This window comes from Thermobia domestica, chromosome 9, assembly GCF_964235325.1.
Source record: "Thermobia domestica chromosome 9, izTheDome1.hap1.1, whole genome shotgun sequence".
NCBI lineage: Eukaryota > Metazoa > Arthropoda > Insecta > Zygentoma > Lepismatidae > Thermobia > Thermobia domestica.
In genome coordinates this window covers 57,365,680-57,386,372 of record NC_137462.1, presented here as the reverse complement: position 1 = coordinate 57,386,372, position 20,693 = coordinate 57,365,680, and the positions used below count along the sequence as shown (strand labels likewise).

Here is a 20,693-nt window from a genome sequence, read left to right as displayed (position 1 = left end):
ATCTTGCAGAATTTTCACATTTTCAGGCAAAGTCCCTCCCCGAAAGTTAGCAAAGCTCCCCCTCCGAAAAAAAAATCGTAAATACGCCACTGCTTCAATGTGTTCATGTGAATAACTTGAAAGGTATTGATCAAACCAGAGACTCTAATACCAGAGGCTAGTTGACAGTTCTACCATTGAACCATCGCGCCTTTCCCTTTCCCCTCCGATTTGATGACATCAGAAATAACAAGGGTTAAGTAGCGTTTCAATATAGAAATGCAAATTTTAGCCTAACCGGCATAAGCGTGGGACGTAAACCTCAAAGAAATGCAAATAAAAACTGGCTGTAGAAAACAATGCCAAAACAATAGTTACTGTAACAGTAGAGACAAAAGATAGTAAATTGTGCTCAAGTATCACAAAATAGAAAATACTATTGCTTAGAAATACAACCTAGCATTTAACGAAGTATGAAAATCTAACTAAGGCATAAACGTACACAGAGAAAAATCCGTTCTCCGGACAGCGATATATTGTACAAATATATGGTATCCTCTTGCTTAGTATAGAAATCAGTACGGAGCATACGTTATACGTATGCTACATAGGCACTGCCCTTAGATGTTACATCATGCCGTTGCAGAATGTCTGACATCTAACAGTTTTCCGTATATCACATGCATATACTTATGTTATCTTCGTCAGCCATATGTTATATACGTCCATTTGTATGTGAGATCCTGACCGCCTACATTGTTTCATACGGAAAGTACGTATAGATGAAACACTTATACAGAAAGTATTACAAAACATGCGTTTTCAGTTATATGTCTGCTGTACGTTAAGTCCAAAAACTACAGGAATTACGCATGTAACCTATCTTTTTAAGTACGCCACCTACTATTTTTTTCTCAGTGTATTTAAAAAATAAAATAAGTGAAACAATTTCAAGGTGGCACTTACATTGTTTTCTTCAGCGAGTTTTCAAATATTAAAACAATGGACTTGAAATTTTCATATCTTCTTCATTCCCACTGTTTCATTGGATGATTGTTGGTTTAGCTTTTCGCATCGCATTAAATACCGATTTTATGTGAGACATTGACCGATAACTTAATGTGGAATCCGAACGTAGGGGCGTGCGCTAACCATATAGCTGCGAGGGAATTCTCCCACTGTTATATATGAACTATAAAATACAGAGTAGAGTACAAACCAATTCTGTTACCTTAATGACACCGAATACTACCGGTATAAGCCTTACATAAATGGACTACAATAGCCTTCGGAAAAACACTCAAAGAAGACATTATATTAGTTGGAAGAATACATAACGTTTTTTCGGTAAGTAGGTAGGGGTTACTAATGAAGATATGAAATGATATCCGGAAAATAAGGGCAAGGATGTAATTTTTAAAGCCTTGAGATGAAAGAACATATAGATGTGCTTCTCTCTCGTGGTATGGTTTGATTCCCGGAGAGCTCATGTGGTTCGGATGCCATGTTAAGATATAGGTCTACGTCTCATGTAGTCTCGCTGTTAAATGGGACACTAACTTCAAATCCAATCCAATCAAATGAAAGAACATATGTATAATGTATAGTTTCTTGAGTTTCGGGAAAGTATTCTAAGTGTTTCGTGTATTTTAGATTAGGATGCAGAAACTCGTTATTACAAAAAAAAAAAAAAAAAAAAAGTAAAACCATTAGAAATATTTGAGACATGGAAAGTGAGAATATGAGCAAGAATTAGCTGAGGGTAAAATGTAAATGAAGGCTCCGAAAAAAGTCATCAGAAGGAACTATTAAAAATGGGGAAAGAATCTTTTTAGAACGTTATATAATAAGAAACTGACTTATTAGGGGTATGAAAAAAAATAAATAAGGGAGATTAAGAAGAGGGTGTAGTTGATTAACGATATTTGAAAGGTAAAATTAAGTCAAATTAAGAAGATTAAAAAGGGTCTGTGACACATGTAAGCTTGTTGCTTTATGGCGCGTAATCCGACAGTGATAATGTTAGAATACCTATATCATGATAGATGTAACCACCATAAGTGTTTCTGGAAATACGATATTAAAAAGATATCAAATATAGGGATAAAAGGAAGCAAATAGTATGAAAATATCTTTCAGAGTTTTTCTTTTCTTAAAAAAAGCTACTGCACCACCCAATGTTCCAACTTTTATTAAGACTTCGAATAAAGACTAAAGAAAGCAAATATGATTCTTTTGTCTCATACCATATTCGATTGCGTGATAGTTGAATGTGAGGCTTTTAAACGTCAAGTATATATAACACAATGTAATGAACTGTAAATTACAGTATTTCTTCATGAATTGAATTTTATTTTAATGTATTTACAATTATTTATATTTACAGGTGAAGGAAATTCGAATCAAAATCATTTCGAAGGAACTGAGAATGGTGAAGTGAAAAGCACACTTGATGATGAAATAGCACCCACTCTGGTTGTCGAAGAAATGATACCAGCAGAAAATCAAGTTTACGGTAGATATGGAAGGGGAAGATATAGATGGAACAGAAACAGAAACTGGAGACGCTTTGTAAATGGCCAAAAAGAGAATGACAAGGGAAAACCGGATGTCACCAGCGGTTATAATACATCAGATGAAAGCAAACACCTTGCTAGAGTTACAGAGAAAAGTGGAGCTGTGGGATATTACAACAATGAAGGTAAAGTTTCAAAGCGTTTGGATGATAACACCAGAAAAAAATATTAATATGATGATAAAAGGTATGACATTTTGAAGATAGATATTAACGATTTAGGTTTTATCACATTAATTTAAATCGACTTCTGTTTTCGCCATTTCTTAAACATTATACAGTACATTATGCACGAAATCAAAAGCAAGCTAGATTGATTGAGGCAAGCGTCATTGAAGTTTCTACTGTTCGACTTTATTGATATTTGTGTTTCTGCTGTTTGTTCACAAAACTCGTAAAACTTATCCAATTTTGATTAAATTTGGTATGTGCCTTCCTTCCATTGGAGAAATTACCCTGATGTTTATGATTGCAATTCATCAAGTATAAGGAAGGTACGAGGCTAATAACCCACTCCATGTTGCAAGTTTACAAATTTGCATACAAGACATGCAAACCACGTAAAAAATCTTCAATTATAATAAAACATAATGTATATTTTCTTTATGTTATTGTGAATATTCCCACATTTTAGAATTTAAATTTGACAATAATGATGTGTGACGTCGCCCTGCTTAATTTCAAAAATATGTTAACCATGATTTTTGTTTTAAAAAGTATCCTAGTTCGGCGTAATTTGTTGATGATTTTCTTTTGGACTTCCCTGGGAGCACGCTGGCTCAGTGGTAGAGAGGTTACCTTTAGTACATGGGATCCCGGCCAACAGGGAAAACTGTCTGCGCCACTCAGTAATGAAATGGCTTAAGAAAGATACGATGCATGTTTTTCAATGCTTATGGTGACGAGAAAGAGCCCCTTCCCCTAAAAGAAGAGAATTCAGTACATAACCACTTTGTTAAAATCTTTTGTTGGATTAAATGGAGATTTTTGGAAAGTAAGTTTCGTTTTTAACATGACTGTACAATATTTGTAATAAATTAGAAGAAAAGTATTAGATTATTATCCGGTATCACAAACAGAATATGCCGCATATATACAAAATCAATTTTTGATATCACTATAGTAAGATAGGGTAGCTTAAACGCGTCAGCCCGTGTCCTACTCCACTGGTCTACAGTGTGGATTTATGCATATACTTTGAATCAGGAATAAAAGTGGATCTAAAAAGGTAGGGGGAAGCATGACGTCACCCCGTTCCCTGTGCCTATCTTTGCCCATTGTAATTTTTTAGAAAGTGGGAGGACGTGACATATTTTCGCCAAGTGGGGGCACGGCGTCCTCCCGCGTTTCCCCGCACTTTTACCCCTGCTTTGAATAAACTATACCAATTTCAATAACAGTTCTCATACTTCTGTCTACTGCACAGGCAGCTGTGTCTTGTTTTATTAAATGCAATATGATCAACTTTTTTCTTTCTTTTCTACAGTTTTAACATCTTATAATAGCCATTCTAATATCAGAATGCATTACTTTGTGTGGTATTTTTTAAAATTTAATTTTCCATTTCAAATCACAAAAAAAAAAAAAAAAAAAAAACAATCTAATAGTATAACAAACCAAGATAAACGGAGTGTGTGTATATACTTTTAATGCTCGTATGTTCTTGCCACCCGGTAAAGTTGAGCAAAAAAGCACTGACTCAACCAATAACACACAGTGCTAATTTCTGGTATACAAGCTCGTAAGATGACCGCGGAAATTTACCCCGAAGAGAGCATTTCTCCAAGTAAAAGTAATATAAATTCTGTACTGAATTCAATACTAGCAATTTAAGATAATAATCATGTCTATGAGAATTCTGGAAATTCTTCATCCAGTACTATTATCGAACTACTTTACTTATTAACAATATTTCAAAACACAATGCTTCTATGATATAATCTTTGCAAGTATACCATCATATTCCAAACAATACTCAGAATTTGAGCTGACGAGAGAAAAATGAAATGAAATTTTTGAGTTTTACGTCCCAAGGTTATGCCGGCTAAGCTAAAGGAGACAGTGATAATGAGAGGTGAATGAAATGCTGGAATGAACAAAGTGGGAGGAAACGGGAGAACCACGAGGAAACCCACGCACACGGTGTTTTTCCACTACAAAGTTCACTTGGCGGGAACAGGGTTTGAACCCGTGACCCCATGCATCAGAGGCGAACGCCTATCACTGAGCCACCGCGGCCCTAGAGCTGGCGAGAGAAAAATTATAAATCTATTCATATGCTCAGAATACTATTTCGTGCGAGATTGTTGACAAGAAAAGTTGAAGTTTCAAAGTAATTACAGATGCAAAACATAATGAATTTCTATTAATATTCTTCCCGTTTAGGCTTGAAAAATCCCGGGCACCAAGTAGTTATGCAAACTTAAAATACAGTTTTGGTACATCTTCGTTTGTAACACTGGCTAGATATTATATGTTAAATAGATGAGCTAGAAGGGTTCTCGAGTGGAACACTCAGAGAACAACAATGTAAATGAAGGCAACCCTTGCTTGCAATTGTCTGTGAAGTTGGCCTGCCCACTTTTATCTGCATGAACTGTTAGTTCCTCGTTAATTTCTGTTAGTTCTTACTAAAGTTACGTTAGTTCCGCGATTTTAAAGATATTATACACAAAATCTAATGGGTAGGCCAACTTCACATGTGGAACATATTTAGAACATACTACGACACGGGGAACATATCTAGAACATACTAGGCATGTTCCCCAGTTATATTTCAGGCATGTGCCTAGGAACGGACATAGACTCTAACTATCACTTGCCATGTATATGATTTCTCTTAGTGGTACATAATGCACATACTGGACACATTCCCATGTACCTGAAGGAACATTGTAGACATATGCCTGCTGTGTAATTGTGCTGTTAGGGTAGTTCACGTTAGTTCTTACAAAAAGCCGTCAATTTCGCTATTTTATACAAGTTAGAGTATAAGTAAAGTTGGTGGGTAGGCTGACTTGATATGTTAAGCTGGCGTGTTCAAGCAGCTTAAACAAATTTTACTACGTGATTCGTTAGTTATTCTATAATTCCCTTTAATTCTTACCAAAGTTTTGTTAGTTCCGCGATTGTATACACATTAGAGTATAAATAAACATTGGAGGGTACGCAGACTTCACATGTTGGCATACCAAAGAAACTTACGCAGGTTTCTCGATATGAGTCGCTAGTTCTTCGTTAGATCTGATTAAAGTTACGTTAGTTTCGCGACTTCATACAAATTCTATGTAAATAAAAATTAACCCTTTGCGTTCCAGATGTCATTATCCTATGTCCCTAACAACATAAGATGTGCTAGGCATGTGCCATTAAAGATGCCTCAGCTACTTTTTAGGTACCCGACACTTGGCACATATAATATTCATATGCTAAGTATGTACTTCAGTTACCTGCAGTTTTAGGTACTTGTTACACCTAATTGATATTTGCAACTATGTACTACAAATATATCATTTGTGTACCTGGCTCAGTTTCGCACTCTAACAGACATTTGTTTTTATGTCGTCAGTTGGGACATATATCTGTCATGTTCTAGGTATGTCCTTTGGGTATATATTGTTTCAGATACCCTAACAGCACAAGATGTGCTAGGTATTCACCAATTAGGTGTTCTAAATTCATCTCCTGCATTTGATGCATTTGTTGCTTCTTTTTCTAAGCGATTGTGTACTAGAAGCAATAAACGCATCAATTTTATTAGATAGCAACTGTCACCGATCATTTGAAAGTTAATATGAAAGAACCATGAAATAAAGTAAATAGATACTCGTCAATTTGTTATAAAATTACATAGCGAGCAGGTTTTATCTGATCTGAAACGGTTATAGTAGAATAAATGCGATTAAAGGAGCACTCTTATTAGCCGAATGCAAAAGACCTCAATAATTTATCCCTCTAGAAGCGACGTTCTCTTCATCGCCTCTGTGGCCAATTCGGAAGAGCACGCGGCAAGTAATCCAAAGGTTGGTGGTTCCCGCCCTCCTAGGGTAGCCCCACATTTTTTTTTACTTGTTTAAAGTGTTCTTTAGAGTCACCTTAATGTAATTACATTAAGCATACAGGCGATTTAACATATTTTGGGAAGTAATTTTGTGGTTCATTGACGCTTACGGCATGGGGAACATACCTAGAATATACTAGGCACGTTCCCCAGGTACATGTCAGGCATGTGCCTAGGGGCGGACATAGACTGTGAATATCAATTTCCAATCATGTGATTTCTTTCTCAGAAGTATATAAGGCACATACTGGACACATTCCCATGTACCTGAGGGGACATAATAGGCATATGCCTGCTATGTAATTGTGCTCTTAGGGGTGCGTGCTATAGCATTTTATGACATGCACATGGCTGTCATTGGAACTCAAAGGGTTAATGGGTAGGCTAACTTTACATGTAAATTTGGGATACCGAATCAGTTTATATGAATCGTTAGTTCTTTTTTAGTTGCTGTTAGTTCTTACAAAAGTTACGTTAGCGGAACTTTCTGTAAGAACTAACGTGAACTAACAAGGAACTAACTAATATCGAGAAATCTGGAGAAACTTGTTCATCGAAAATTCACGTGTGAAGTTAGCCTATCCATAAATAATATTTACGCTCTAATTTGTATAAAATTGCGGAACTAAGGGAAGTTTTGTAAGAACTAACAGGAACTAACGATGAACTAACGATTTATGCCGAAAAATGTGGAAAGCTATTTGGGTATGCCACCTTCACATGTGAAGTTGGCCTACCCATTGGTTTTGTGTATAATTTCTTTCAAATCGCGGAACTAACGTAATTTTAGTACGTAACAGGAACTATCGAGGAACTAACGGCTCATTTAGATAAAAGTGGCTAAACTAATTTGAGTAGGCCAACTTCACAGGCCTGCAATAGCAGAACAAATGGCGAGTTTTCGTTACCTGGATACTATTGTTATTTAAGATATGAAACGATTCTCAGAAGTTACGCTAAGGAAACTTCATTTTAAGTACTTTCCAGTAAGAAAGCAAATGTATAGAAAGACATCATTAAATGTTTTGTTTAAAATATTTTAGACTAGTTAGCATAAACATCTTGATTACATCGAAATCCATGGAAAGAAGCAAGGCATTCGAAATAAGAGAACGGAAAGTAACGGAGAGAATTAGCTGAGTGAAACAATTAATATCAAAGATACATTAGTGAAAAGAGTAACAGAAAAGATAGTTAGAATGGGGGGAAAGAATCTAAGTAGGTATTACATGGGAAGAAACTTTCTCAGCAAGGTATTACAGAATACATTTAAGAAATAAATCAGACAAAGTATGAAGAAAATTGTTATTGAAGAATGATATTTAAAAGTTAATACTTTAAGTTAGCGTAAAGAGATTAGAATACATATAAGCTTGCCAGTTTGTGACTAGCAGTGGCGCGGTGGCTCAGTGGTAGAGCGTTCACCTCCGGTGTTTGGGGTCCCTGGTTCGATCCCAGTTCGCACCGTGTCGACTTTGAATGGACAAACACCATGCTCGTGGGTTTCTCGCGGTTCTCCCGTTTCATCCCACTTTCTTCGTTCCACCATTTCTCTCATCGTCTCATTTAGCGTAACCGGCATAAAACTTAAATATTTCATTTCATTTCAGTTTGTGACTAGTAATCAGACATTGTACATCTATGAACGGAAAATTTTGATTATTACTGTAACAGCAACAAACGTTCAAGCATGAAAACAAACAGCACGAAATATATTTTTGATTTCTGAAAGAGATAGACCACTCAGGCTTCCAACCCTTCATTAACATCTTGCTTACCAGTGACATCGATGTGGATGTCATGAAAACGTATCCCTTATTAAGGGTTGTATTAATCCTGGAGATGATGAAATTGGATGCAAGGCAAGATTTAGTTCTACTGTTTCTCCTTAGATGACAGCACCTTACTAACAAAAAAAGGCCAAAAAATGTGTTGTCTCAGTAGATAGCATTCCTAAGGGAACTTTTAATTACAGCACACATGTGTTTGTTTTGACGACAACCAATTAGCAACTTCGAGATCGGAAAAGGAAAAACTTTGTCTTTGATGTTCAGTCAGTGTTGCCAATCTGAAGTAGCATAAAATCCCTTCAGAACATCAGAATTTCCCTTTCTCAGTCCAAATGTTCCACAATGCAAATAATTCATTGTATCAGTAATGCGAACTGTCTCCTCATTCGCACAGAATAAATATGCCCTATATACAGGAGTAAAACTGGGTCTGAAAAGGTAGGTAGCGGCATGTCGTCACACCGTTCCCCTGCCTATCTTTGCTCATTGTAATTTCTTACGAACTAGGGGGACGCTGTAAGTATGTTTTGGAGGTGAGGGCGGCGTCCTCCTACATTCTGCCGCACTTTTACCTGTGCCTATATAACAGCCTAGACAGTCGTTTAACAGTAAATGAAACCGGTATTACAGCACACACATAGAAAAATGACACCTGGAATGCAAGAGGCAAGGATGTTGTAAAATAAAGGAACTACTCATACAACAAAATCGTGAAGCCATACGTCACAGCTTCGCCACACCTACTCTGCCCACTCCGAGCCACTAAGATCGCAATGTTTCGAGCCAACAATCATGGCGGAGACGAGAGTAGCCAATCAGACGTGCTTGGTTGTTTTTTGGCTTCATTGAGTTCATATGACGAAGATACGTATGGGCAGATCCTCTGTTGCTTAACATCCTTGGCAAGAGGTGAGACTTCAAATAAAAACATTAAAAAAAACTGAAGAAAGAAACATGATTCCTCTTTGTGTGATTCTGTTTTCGAGAGGGTGAGACTTTACTTTAAAAAATAAAGTTGAAAACCTTATATTTATTTTGAAATGTACGCATATATAAAACAATGAAGTGTAAATTATCTTCATGAATTGGATTTGGTTTTATTGGTTTACAATTATTCTTATATTTACAGACAAAGAAAATGTTTGCAAGATGAAAAGGAGTCAAAAAGTAGAGAACAATTCTGAAGATAGAAAGGAAATCATCGAAGAACTTGTCGAATTAAAAGACACATCTGAAGTCACACCAAATGAGATGGTTGAAGAAGAAACCAAGCTAACCGAACACCAAATTTGTAGAAGAAATGGAAGAAGGAGATTCAGAAGGCACAGGAACAGAGTTTGGAATCCATCAGTAAACCCTCAGAACATGTGTGACAAAGGAAAATCGCGTATCATATCAGTTCCATCCCTTCCTACGGTTTTGGAACAAAGTGAAGATGTGGAAAATTACATCAATAAAGGTAAAATTACAAAGTCTTGTGTGAGATCAAACCAAAAAATAAATGATAATGATAAAAGTGAAACACTTAATTTTGAAACTTGATTTTAACGCTGTTTGAGATATCACATTAATTTAAACGAATCTTGAAAATACAGTACTGTAAATTAAACAAACGGGAATTTGTGTGCGACATTTTTTTAAAAAATTATATTTAGAATATAAAAAGAAGTATATTATGTATTGGTAGTAAATAGAATATCTAGATTGATAAAAGAAGGGTGTAATTATATTCTTAATGCAAATTCTGCTAATTGTCAACGCTGTGCTTTAAAGTCATATTAAAATAATAACTGTAATCGATGCTTATACTTCTATCTTTATGGGATCGTAGGTAAATCAGGATTGGTATGGCGTGAGCTCTAAAATGAGAAATAAAACGGAGAAATAATGTGTTTTGCTAAGTAAAGTTGTCCTATCATAAAACACACTAATGCTCTCAGAGAGAATAATTGAAGTTTCAGTTACTGACTTGTAATAAAGGAAGCCACACATATCGTTCGATGAGTTTCCGTTTTTATCAGTATTATAGGGTAGGGAAGGATAGTGTGACGTCCTTATCAAATCCGTTTTCTTCAGGCTGCCTGGATATCTGCTTCAGGGTCGGAGATGTATTTGCTGTCAGGGGTGTGATTCGAAGACTTTTGTGCTAGGAAGTGAACATGGTAAAAAAAAATAAAAATAATAAAAAAAAACACTTCAGACAGAATTTGAGACTAAATCGTCAGAAGCTGATCATAATTCTTCACTGTAGACCTAAAGTTTGAAGGTGAGCTCCTTCGTGGCTAAGCGGTTAGCGTAAGCGCCTTTCGCGTGGGAGACCCGGGTTCGTTTCCCGACGGGATCTCATGTGGTTCGGATTCCACGTTAATCAGTAGGTCCACGTCTCACATAGCCTCGCTGCTGAACGGAACGTTAAACCCAAAATCAACTCAACTCAACTAAAGTTTGAAGTTTAATTTTACTTACCAAGCGTACACATCTCAAGTTCATTATCCACTTAAAGACACCAACAAGCGAGATCTTTCAATGTTTAGATGATTGGGTGCAACCTATACTTTCAAGGTAATAAAAAAGGATAAATCTCGCCTTAATTTGTCAAATTCAAATATATTGCGATTAAATTTGTTGTATCTTTGTACCTTTCACCTTTATATTATATCTTATACAACACACAGTAGAGTATATCTTTGTTTTCATAGCCTAATGGTGCTGTTTAGCAACGCATATTGCAAAAATGTACTTGCAACGTAGCTTATAGAACACTCAGGCACGATGATATACAAGAAGGGACTTCGGTAACAATACTTGTTGAAAGATAGAAAATAGGACAGATTACGAGCTTTCGATACTTAGGTAGTATTGTCACTCATAAATGAAATTTTAATCGGACAACAAAGTAATAGGAAAAAGTCGTCGAAGTGTCTGAAGATATTTTAATATTTAAATGATTGAGTTCAATTTCTACTTGTATAATGAAGATAATATCAAAGGATAATCTCGCATTAAGATTCCAAACATAAATGGAAGTATATTGGGATATTTTTCAAATGTTGGTATTTTCCTAATTTTTACTTTTTCTGGTATCCATCATGACACAGAGGAGAACACTGTTACTTTGCAGCTAGTGATATGCCTAACTAACTAACTTTAATTCTATGGCCTATGGAACTCGGAAATTCAATGCCACGTTTACAAAAGCTCTCCCTTGACTTCTATCCTTAGCCAACTGGATCTAGTTTCTACTTTGTATTCCTATTTCTGTGAGATCCATCTTAATATTGTTCTCCCATCTACGTTTAGGTCTTCCTAATGGTCGTTTTCCGATTAGTTTTCCAATTAAAACTTTGAAAGCGTTCCTAACTTTTTCCCTTCTGGCTGCATTTGATAATCCAACAACTTTTGGTAAACTGTATAAATTACGTACTTTCTCGTTATGAAGTTTTTCTTATTCTCCATTCTCGTTCCTCTTGGGTCCGAATATTCGTCTCAGGATCTTGTTCTGAAATACTCTCAGTCTACGTCCTTCCCTCAGAGTAAGCAACTATTTCGCAACCATACAGAACAACAGGCATGATTATCGTTTCAAATATTTTGCCTATTTGCAGGATACTTGCATGAGGATAAATAAATGTTCCTTGAGATATGAAACATTGAGAGGCCAGGTCATAAACAGACGATAGTGCCTTTTTTTAAATATTTCTGAATGCGATAGTCCACTGTAACTTGAGTCCTTCATTAGGGCTTGAAATGAAGACTGAAGACAGACAAAATTCTATTCCTTTCACTGATACCATTTTTAAGTGGACAAGAAATACCGTTAATAATAATAAACATCATCATTGGTATTCTGCCATTATTGGCAGGTCACTTGCTATAACGGAGAAGCTTCCATGCTCCACGGTCTTTCGCTAACTTCTTTGTCTTTACGTACGATTTTTCTGTTTTGTTGTCGTCCATTAATTATAGTAGTCTCTTTCGTTCTCTTCCTCTCTTCCATTCCACCATACACTCTAGCACATCCCTCATGATACATTTCCTTCTCGACCAATGTTCCAACCAGTTTCTCTTCCTCTTCTTAATAACATCTAAAAATGCTCTTTTCTACCATACCATTTCTAACACCCTATCATTCGTTTTCCGTTTGACCCAACTAACTCGCTCCATTCTTCTCCATACCCACATTTCGAAAGCTTCCAGTCGTTTTTCATAATTTTTGTGTAATGTCCATGTTTCTGCCCCATAGAGCACAATACTCCATACAAAGCATTTTATGAGTCTTTTTCTCAACTCTTTATTCAAGGTCCCGCAAAATAGTTTTTCTTCCTTCTAAAGACTTCTTTCGCCATTCCTATCCTTGCTTCTATTTCATGTTAACATTCCATATCACTACTAATAATACTACCCAGGTATCAAAAACTAGTCCTTGCTCTATTTTCTCCCCTGCAACTTCTGTATATTTGACACCGACCCTCTCGTTCCAATTACAAAAGTTTTTGTCTTTCTAACATTTATTTCTTCACAGTCCTTCCTCAAATTTTATAACATTTTATTGATTTTCTCTTCAGATTCTGCAACAAGCACCATATCATCTGCAAACTATACAGGGTGTTTCAAAGCAACACCGACAACATTTGGGAGGTGATTCCTGACACAGAGATAAGACACAAAGTATTAACCATCCTGGGTGCACAAATGCTTCTTTTCGGATTTATAGACTGCCGAAAACATGAAAAAAAAATGAAATTTAAAGGACCATTGCTTCAAAACTATGGGACCTGCCGTAGTCGGGTCAAGACTTCATTTAGGAACTAGTATGTGCCCTATCCACATATGCATGTTTCAGAATCCTGCGGTGCTTCCGCAACAATTTTATAGAGGGGGCTTGGATTTTGAAGAACTCTCCAACTGCCTCAATAAAAAATGTTGCGGAAGTATCTCAGGATTCTGAAACATGGATATTTGGATAGAGCACATACTAATTCCTAAGTGAAGTCTTGACCCGACTACGGTAGATCGGCAGCCTATAACTCCGAAAGGAAGCATTTGTGCACCCAGGATGGTCTATACTTTTTGCCTTATCTTGATGTCAGGAATCACCTCACAAACGTTGTCGGTGTTGTTTTGAAACACCCTGTATATACGTAATCATTCTACCTTTTACTGAAATGCAGTCTTCATTTTGTAGACTCTTTTTCACTCTCTCTTTTACATAGGTATTAAATAATGTTGAGTTAATAATAAAGTTGACTAGAAATCTCCTATTTGTTATTTAATTTACACACACACACACACACACACACACACACACACATATATATATATATATATATATATATATATATATATATATATATATATATATATATATATATATAAATTATAAATCTCAATATTTAATCATGATTTCTTTTTTATTTCAGAATACCTATAATTGTTATTTTTATACTTCCAGGCGAAGAAAACAATTTTAATATCAATGGAAAAGCAAAGAAAAACTCCGAAATAAAGTCGGAAAAAATTGAAGAAAATGATGAATTCAAAAGCATACCTGACGCTGAAACACCACAGGATGTGGTTGCAGAAGAAATGAAACTAGAAGAAGATCGGGCTCATGAAAGATGTAGGAAAGAAAGACGTAGGAGGAATAGAAACAAAAATTGGAAACGGCGGACAAATGTTCAGAAAGAGGATGATGAAAAATTAAAGTCAAGCGTAAACAATAAGCAAAGCACATCAGATCAATGCGAAACTTCTGCTGAAGCTCTGCCGAAGGAAACCAAAGTTATGGATTATTACGTCAATAAAGGTAAAATTCCAAACTTTAAGGAGATCAATCTAAAAGGTAAATGATAATGAGGAATTCGAGATAAGATATTTCAAAGATAGATTTTTAGGGATGTAAACGAAATTACGATCTATATACGCCCTTAACGTTTAAGGTTCATACTCTGTTTTTTCTTTAAAAACGCTTCTTTTGTCTTCGTAGCAACACTACAGGAAAAAGAATGCTAAAAGCTGATAGCTGTTACTATAGAAAAATGAAATGAAACCTTTAAGTCCCACAGTTATGCTGGTTAGGCTAAAGGAGACAGTGATGATGAGAGATGAGTGAAATGGTGCAATGAAGGAAGTGGGAGGAAACGGGAGAACCCCGAGGAAACCCACGAGCATGATGTTTGTCCACCACAAAGTCCATATGGCGCGAGCTGTAATCGAACCAGGGACCCCAAGCACCGGAGGTGAACGCTCTACCACGGAGCCCCCGCGCCCCCATTGTTGTCAAATAGATCATAGTAGTGAACTTTATAGATTTGAAAATTAATCTGCCTGCATTGCAAGAACAGGAGATAATAAAAGTAAGCAGGGGTTGTTTTCGAACCAGGGTCGAATATGGGTAATTTAAGTCGATTTTTAAGAGTCAGTAACATATACGAAGCAGATGAAACCTGTTTCCAGTGTTTTGTTTCTAGTAAAGGTATCAAAATAGAAATACACAACAAATTTATATTATAAACTACTGTAAGTAGAATTTGTCTAATTTAATCAGTGTACTTTTTATTTTATTCTCAATACAAACTATAATAATTTATATTTAACGCACTAATTGCTCACAGTATTGTAGGACATATTTAAAAATAATACATGTTATCGAAAGATTTATTATCTTTTTTGATGAGACTAAAGTCATCTGGAAAGGTATTCATTGCATGAGCTCTGAGAAGCTCGAGATTTTACAGAAACAATTTTTAAAAAGTAGGATAAGTATAGTATTGTAAGCTAAAATAAGTGTTGCTAACTGAAGGTAGTTAAGCTATCGTAAAATAAAGTAAAGCTTTCACAGACAGTATTTGGCGTCGCAGTTACTAGCTCGTAACTAAGGAAGATACGTATCATTTGGAGAGGCATGTATGTATCAACGTTTTATTTAAGCGGTACACAAAATCCAAGAAGTACGATGCAAACGATAAATTGTATCACAAGTGCGATGCATCTTTTGTGAGCTATTTTTGAAGCAGAAAACATTTTATCATCTTTCCTTTATGGCAGACTGGTTCTCTTACATATAGTTAAAGCTGAGTGATTAGTCTTCTTGGAAACAGGATGTTTATCTTTAGGTGTCCTTCGGTTCTCAAGAACACTACTACTGACTACAAACCAAATTATTGGAAACAGACCGTAGAACTGATAACAGAGGCCATATCCTCTTCGACATTTTATTCTATCTGTAAATAAAGTGGCTCAATCGACTCTAAAAATCCAAGACTCGAGCTTAATTTTTAGAAAACTAGATTTCCAGTCAAAATAGGGAACCTTGGTAGTACTCTTTTCTGCCTTTCTATTTTCTCATATTTGTTTAATAGTATTAGCCTAGAAATATATATCTGTTTTGCTATGCTTGCTTATTTTACACTGAAGTTACGAAAAAAAATAGTGTTCATTTTAAAATGTTTACAATATGGAAACCGAAGTGGGTCCGAGTAGCAGTTGGCTACAATTAGAAACTGGGCTTTGTGTGAAATAAGTTATTTTATTTTCATCATAAAAAATGAAGTTTACTTCGTGGCGCATAATTCCAATTATCCCTTTGTTCTAGTCATTACGGATCCAAAACAACATATAAAAGAAAAACTTTATTCGGGGATAGTCAAAAACAGCTACCAGCTTAAACATTCTGTAGAATGTCAGTTATTTTCTTTAAATTATAATTGCTGTTGTGTTTTCCTTACTGTGCTTTTCATTATCATACTTGTTTGTGATGCATTGATTTCATACGAAATAATAATAATAATAATAATAATAATAATAATAATAATAATAATAATAATAATAATAATAATAATAATATAATGTTTTCTTGGCTGCCGAGAGTGCAATACAGAACTTACAATTTGCTATGTAAATTTAAATTTGTTTTGTGGCCCCACGTAGCGTGGTCGCTAACGCTCTCACCGAAGGCGAGAGCGGTCCCGGTTTCGATTCCCGGTCGGGTCACTCGGTCGAAAAAATGTAATACACTTTTTCAGGTCAGCCTGAATGAGGTTTTCCTGCGTTTTCCTCATTCACACCAGGCAAATGCCAGAGTGGTACCTAACTTATAGGTCCCCGGCCGCTTCCTTCCTTCCCTTTCCCCGGATTGTAAGCTTGCCGAGGAACGTCATCCATCAAATCGTGAAGGGCTAAATGGCCTTAGATGCCGAAAGCCCAGAAATCTAAATCCTAAATCCCCCTTATCTTGTTTAGCATTTTGCTACGCGAAAGTCAAAATAAAATTAAAAAACGACGATGGTATGTATGTATCAATAGAAAGGTATAGTAAAGGATGGGATGATGATATTGCCAAATCAGTTTTCTTAGTCTGGCTGCGTGAGTTGTTGCTTCATAGTCAACGAGATGTTTGCTCTACGAAGAGTAAGGTCTTGTGCTATGAAACGAAAAATGATGAGTGAACCGTTTCACACAGAATTTGACACTGAGTGGTAGCACATTTAGGGGTGTTCGATAAGGCTGAAGACCTATCGAATTTCGGGAGTGAAAATTTATCGAGTTGTCATCGGTTACTCGAAACCGTTCGAGTATTTGAAATTATCGAAGTTTCGGGTATTATCGAAATTTCGAGTATTATCGAAGTTTCGGGTATTATCGAAATTTCGAGTATTATCGAAGTTTCGGGTATTATCGAAATTTCGAGTATTATCGAAGTTTCGGGTATTATCAACATTTCGAGTATTATCGAAGTTTCGGGTATTATCGACATTTCGAGTATTATCGAAGTTTCGGGTATTATCAAGAGTAGTGATGAACAGTTCGGTTCCTTCACCTCTCCAATGATTTCTTCTTGCAGCCAAACTAGTCAAACAACTTTTTTCATCTGATAAGGTATTGCAAAGTTGTATTTGTCGAAATCATATGTAAAATTATTTTTCTGCCTGCCCTGTTATTGGCGCAATCGGCAAAGTGACTATTAGTAGACTAATGTTGTCTTGGATTCCAATTCCATTCGTGTGATGCATGTTTTCTCTTCCTCTTTCTCTCTTCTGACACAGTGCTTAAACCTTGTACAGATTTGTAGGGAGAAAAGTTTTCCTTCACTACATTGCTAAGGAGAGAAGTTTTAAAATGAACACTCTGCATATATGTAATACATATTATATACAACTATGACAACCTCGAATACATCGTTTCTTTCGAACACTCCGATAATCCAGAACTTTTCTAAATATTCAAGCGACTCGACAAAATACGATCATATTGATATATTTCTGTATTTGCTGCTTTCAAACAATTCGAGATTCTCGAACAGTTCGAGTGTCTCGAAGTTATCTAATGTTTCTTACATTTCGAGTGTCTCGAACACTTCGAGAGTCCCGAATTTCGGGACTCTCGATCATTTCGAGAGTCTCGAACATTTCGGTAGTCTCGATCATTTCGAGTCTCGAAGATTTCGAGAGTCTCGAAAGTTCGATAATTCGATAAAATTAAAATTATTTATCGATGAAACGGTTTTGAAATTTTATCGAATTGTTATCGATTACTCGATTATCGGAACAGCCCTAAGCACATTAATCCCCTTCTCATCACCACACATTGACCGCTTTAGTTTCATCCGTGAAACTGTAGTTTATTATTTCAAATTGACACACTGAAAAATGTAAGGTATTTCAATATTAAAAAAGCCGAGCTCTCCTTTCATGATATCGAAAAAATCAAAGGATAACTTTAACATGAACATTTCAAATGCAAATTGAATACTTTGTGCTAGAATGTTTTGTATTTTGCTAGTTTTCACGTTTTCATCTAAACTTTACAACACGGAGTATAATGAACCATAAGTCTGTTTAGCTTAGTGGCCTAGCCTACAATATCTCGGATAAGTAAACTGAAACGACTTTGTAACGTACCGATTCTATCGGTAACAATACATTGCACGTTTAATTTGAATGTGGTTTGAATTTGTTTTAGGTTGTGCTTAATTTATTATTATTGAGTTTCGTATGAACTTATCATTGATAACCCTTCTATTTAATGTTCAATAATGTTACGGTTGTATTGTTATAATATTCGTATTCTTATCTATGCCATATACATACATATGACCGATGCTGACTTTGTGATTCAAAATCTCAAATAAGCTAGGTAAACATTAATACGACTTGGTAGGCCTTCATTTAAATTAATTCGGTAATGATACGTGATAGATATTTTGCACTACAATTGTCTAGTTACCATATACATGTTATCTTCATTGGCCCGTATATTCTATATCTGCAGACCATGTTGTCAGTGGAGAGTAAAACAGGTAGATAAGCAGTACGTAACGGTGACGGTAAAAATTGAATTATACTGAGAACCTAACTTAAACGTTCAGTCTTTTCAGCATGTATGATATGCTAGTTTTGCATATGAATACGAGTTATCCCGCTACACGAAACGTACACTTACATGTAGTTATTTTTAAAATTTCATTATTTCAGGTCAATAGTTAATTTGGCTTCGCGATTGATAGTACTTACTCTTAAATCTATCCTGTAATATTCCTGCAGTCTTTGTTATGTGATTCTTGCTGAAACCGAGGCTAAACTATTATTATAACTATCATTTCCTTTTCGCTTTTCATTTATTTGTACTATTGCAAGTATTACACTACTCTTTTGTTTCGAGATGACGATGGAATTGAGTTACATGACGAGATTAGATGAGAATAATAAATACATTTTTGTAAGACTTGGAAAATTAAATTTTTAGGATTCATATATATATATATATATATATATATATATATATATATATATATATATATATATATATATATATATTTAATAATAATAATACATTTTTTTAATTGCGAGCGGGTAATGATGTTTACATTTGTTATTATTAGGACGTATATATTATGCTTGATGTGCGGGTAAGCATGTCAAGTGCACATATAGAGGAAAGAAAGCAACTCTTCTACTTAAACCTACCGTGACGACGCAGAGTGATCGGAATTTAGAAATCATTTAGCTAAATCGCTTCTTTCGGCCAACCTGTGGAAAAAATTTATTTAGAAATAACCTATACTACGTTTTGGTGACAAATGATTATCTGTGCTAAATTGTATGAACCTCTTGTGGACGGTAGTCACTGAATAACGCTTTCTTTCCGGCCATAGTTGAAATGGCATCACGGAACAAGACCTGTTACTAGCGGCGGGATCTGAACGAAAATCAAATCCAAACGGGAGTGAAATTTGGTTGAGTCCTAGAGCTAACCAATAGTGCATAAGTTACTAGAACTCAAGTAACCCAAAATTTTCTTTAATTTTTAGACGATCAGAAAGTCGAAATTTCTATAACCAATATAGCGACTTCAACTCTACCATCATAATAATTATTATCAAAGCAATCTTGAGTGACTGTGTTTAATATTTTATGTATGTGTTGAAGGTAATGGATATAAAAATATTAGGTTAAAATTTTGTACGGCGTCACACATCCTAAATATTCTTTGATCGTCTCTCCACTGATGTAGTTTAATTAAGCGAAGATTTGTCAGTCTTCTAGAGTAATGATGGTAAGATCGAATAGCTTCCGTTTCTATGTCTTCTTTCTTTCAACAGCGTTATTAACTTGAAATAGCTTGTAAATTTTTATGAACATGAGGAATCCATAAATTAGATAAATTCTGAACCCTTAAGCATAAATTATTTTGGAAATCTTGAATTAATTATATAATGATTTTGGCTTATGGCATTAAACAACAGAATACCTACCTCATTTGTAGATGCACTCGAGGCATCACCTTGCTGCCCTTGAGTATTCGCAAGAAACTGATTAGTTATTGATAAATTTCTTTTTTTATGGCACGTCTCTCGTTGTGAATTTTCGTTTCCGTAATTCTCCTCATAATGATTGATAGTGTAATGAAGTAACTCTAAAATGCTGTCTGGTAGGATTTTTTTGTAGGTTTTGCATGCACATTTGTATATATATTTCGTACGTCATTAATTTCATTGTATGTGGTTTAGTGGTTGAATTGAGTAAGTCAATACAGAGCGATGCCTCATATCTGCCACTGTTTTCTTCTAATTCAGAAATAAAGAAAACGTGAAACTGTGGGATACAGAAAAGAGGATAGTATCGCTCGTTAAACCAACATATTTAATGGGACAGCTTGAATGTTAGAGTCATAGAATTCAATACAATGCTGTTATAGAAGGAGAATTGTAATTCTACTTGTGTGCCATTTTCTTGTTATCATGTTTCGTATAATTATAATGAGATGTGATCAGTTTGTAATATCATAGAGG

The 20,693-nt window shown here is 35.4% G+C and overlaps 1 protein-coding gene across 1 annotated transcript in view; it reads left to right on the top strand.

Annotated features, from left to right (window-relative positions):
* LOC145694675 (uncharacterized) overlaps positions 1–20,693 on the top strand; it is a 78,977-nt gene that overhangs the window by 41,707 nt on the left and 16,577 nt on the right. The window contains exons 4-6 of the mRNA XM_081771170.1: positions 2,366–2,680; positions 9,534–9,863; positions 13,857–14,210. Coding sequence (XP_081627296.1) covers positions 2,366–2,680; positions 9,534–9,863; positions 13,857–14,210 — 999 coding nt within the window. The remainder of the gene's footprint in view (positions 1–2,365; positions 2,681–9,533; positions 9,864–13,856; positions 14,211–20,693) is intronic.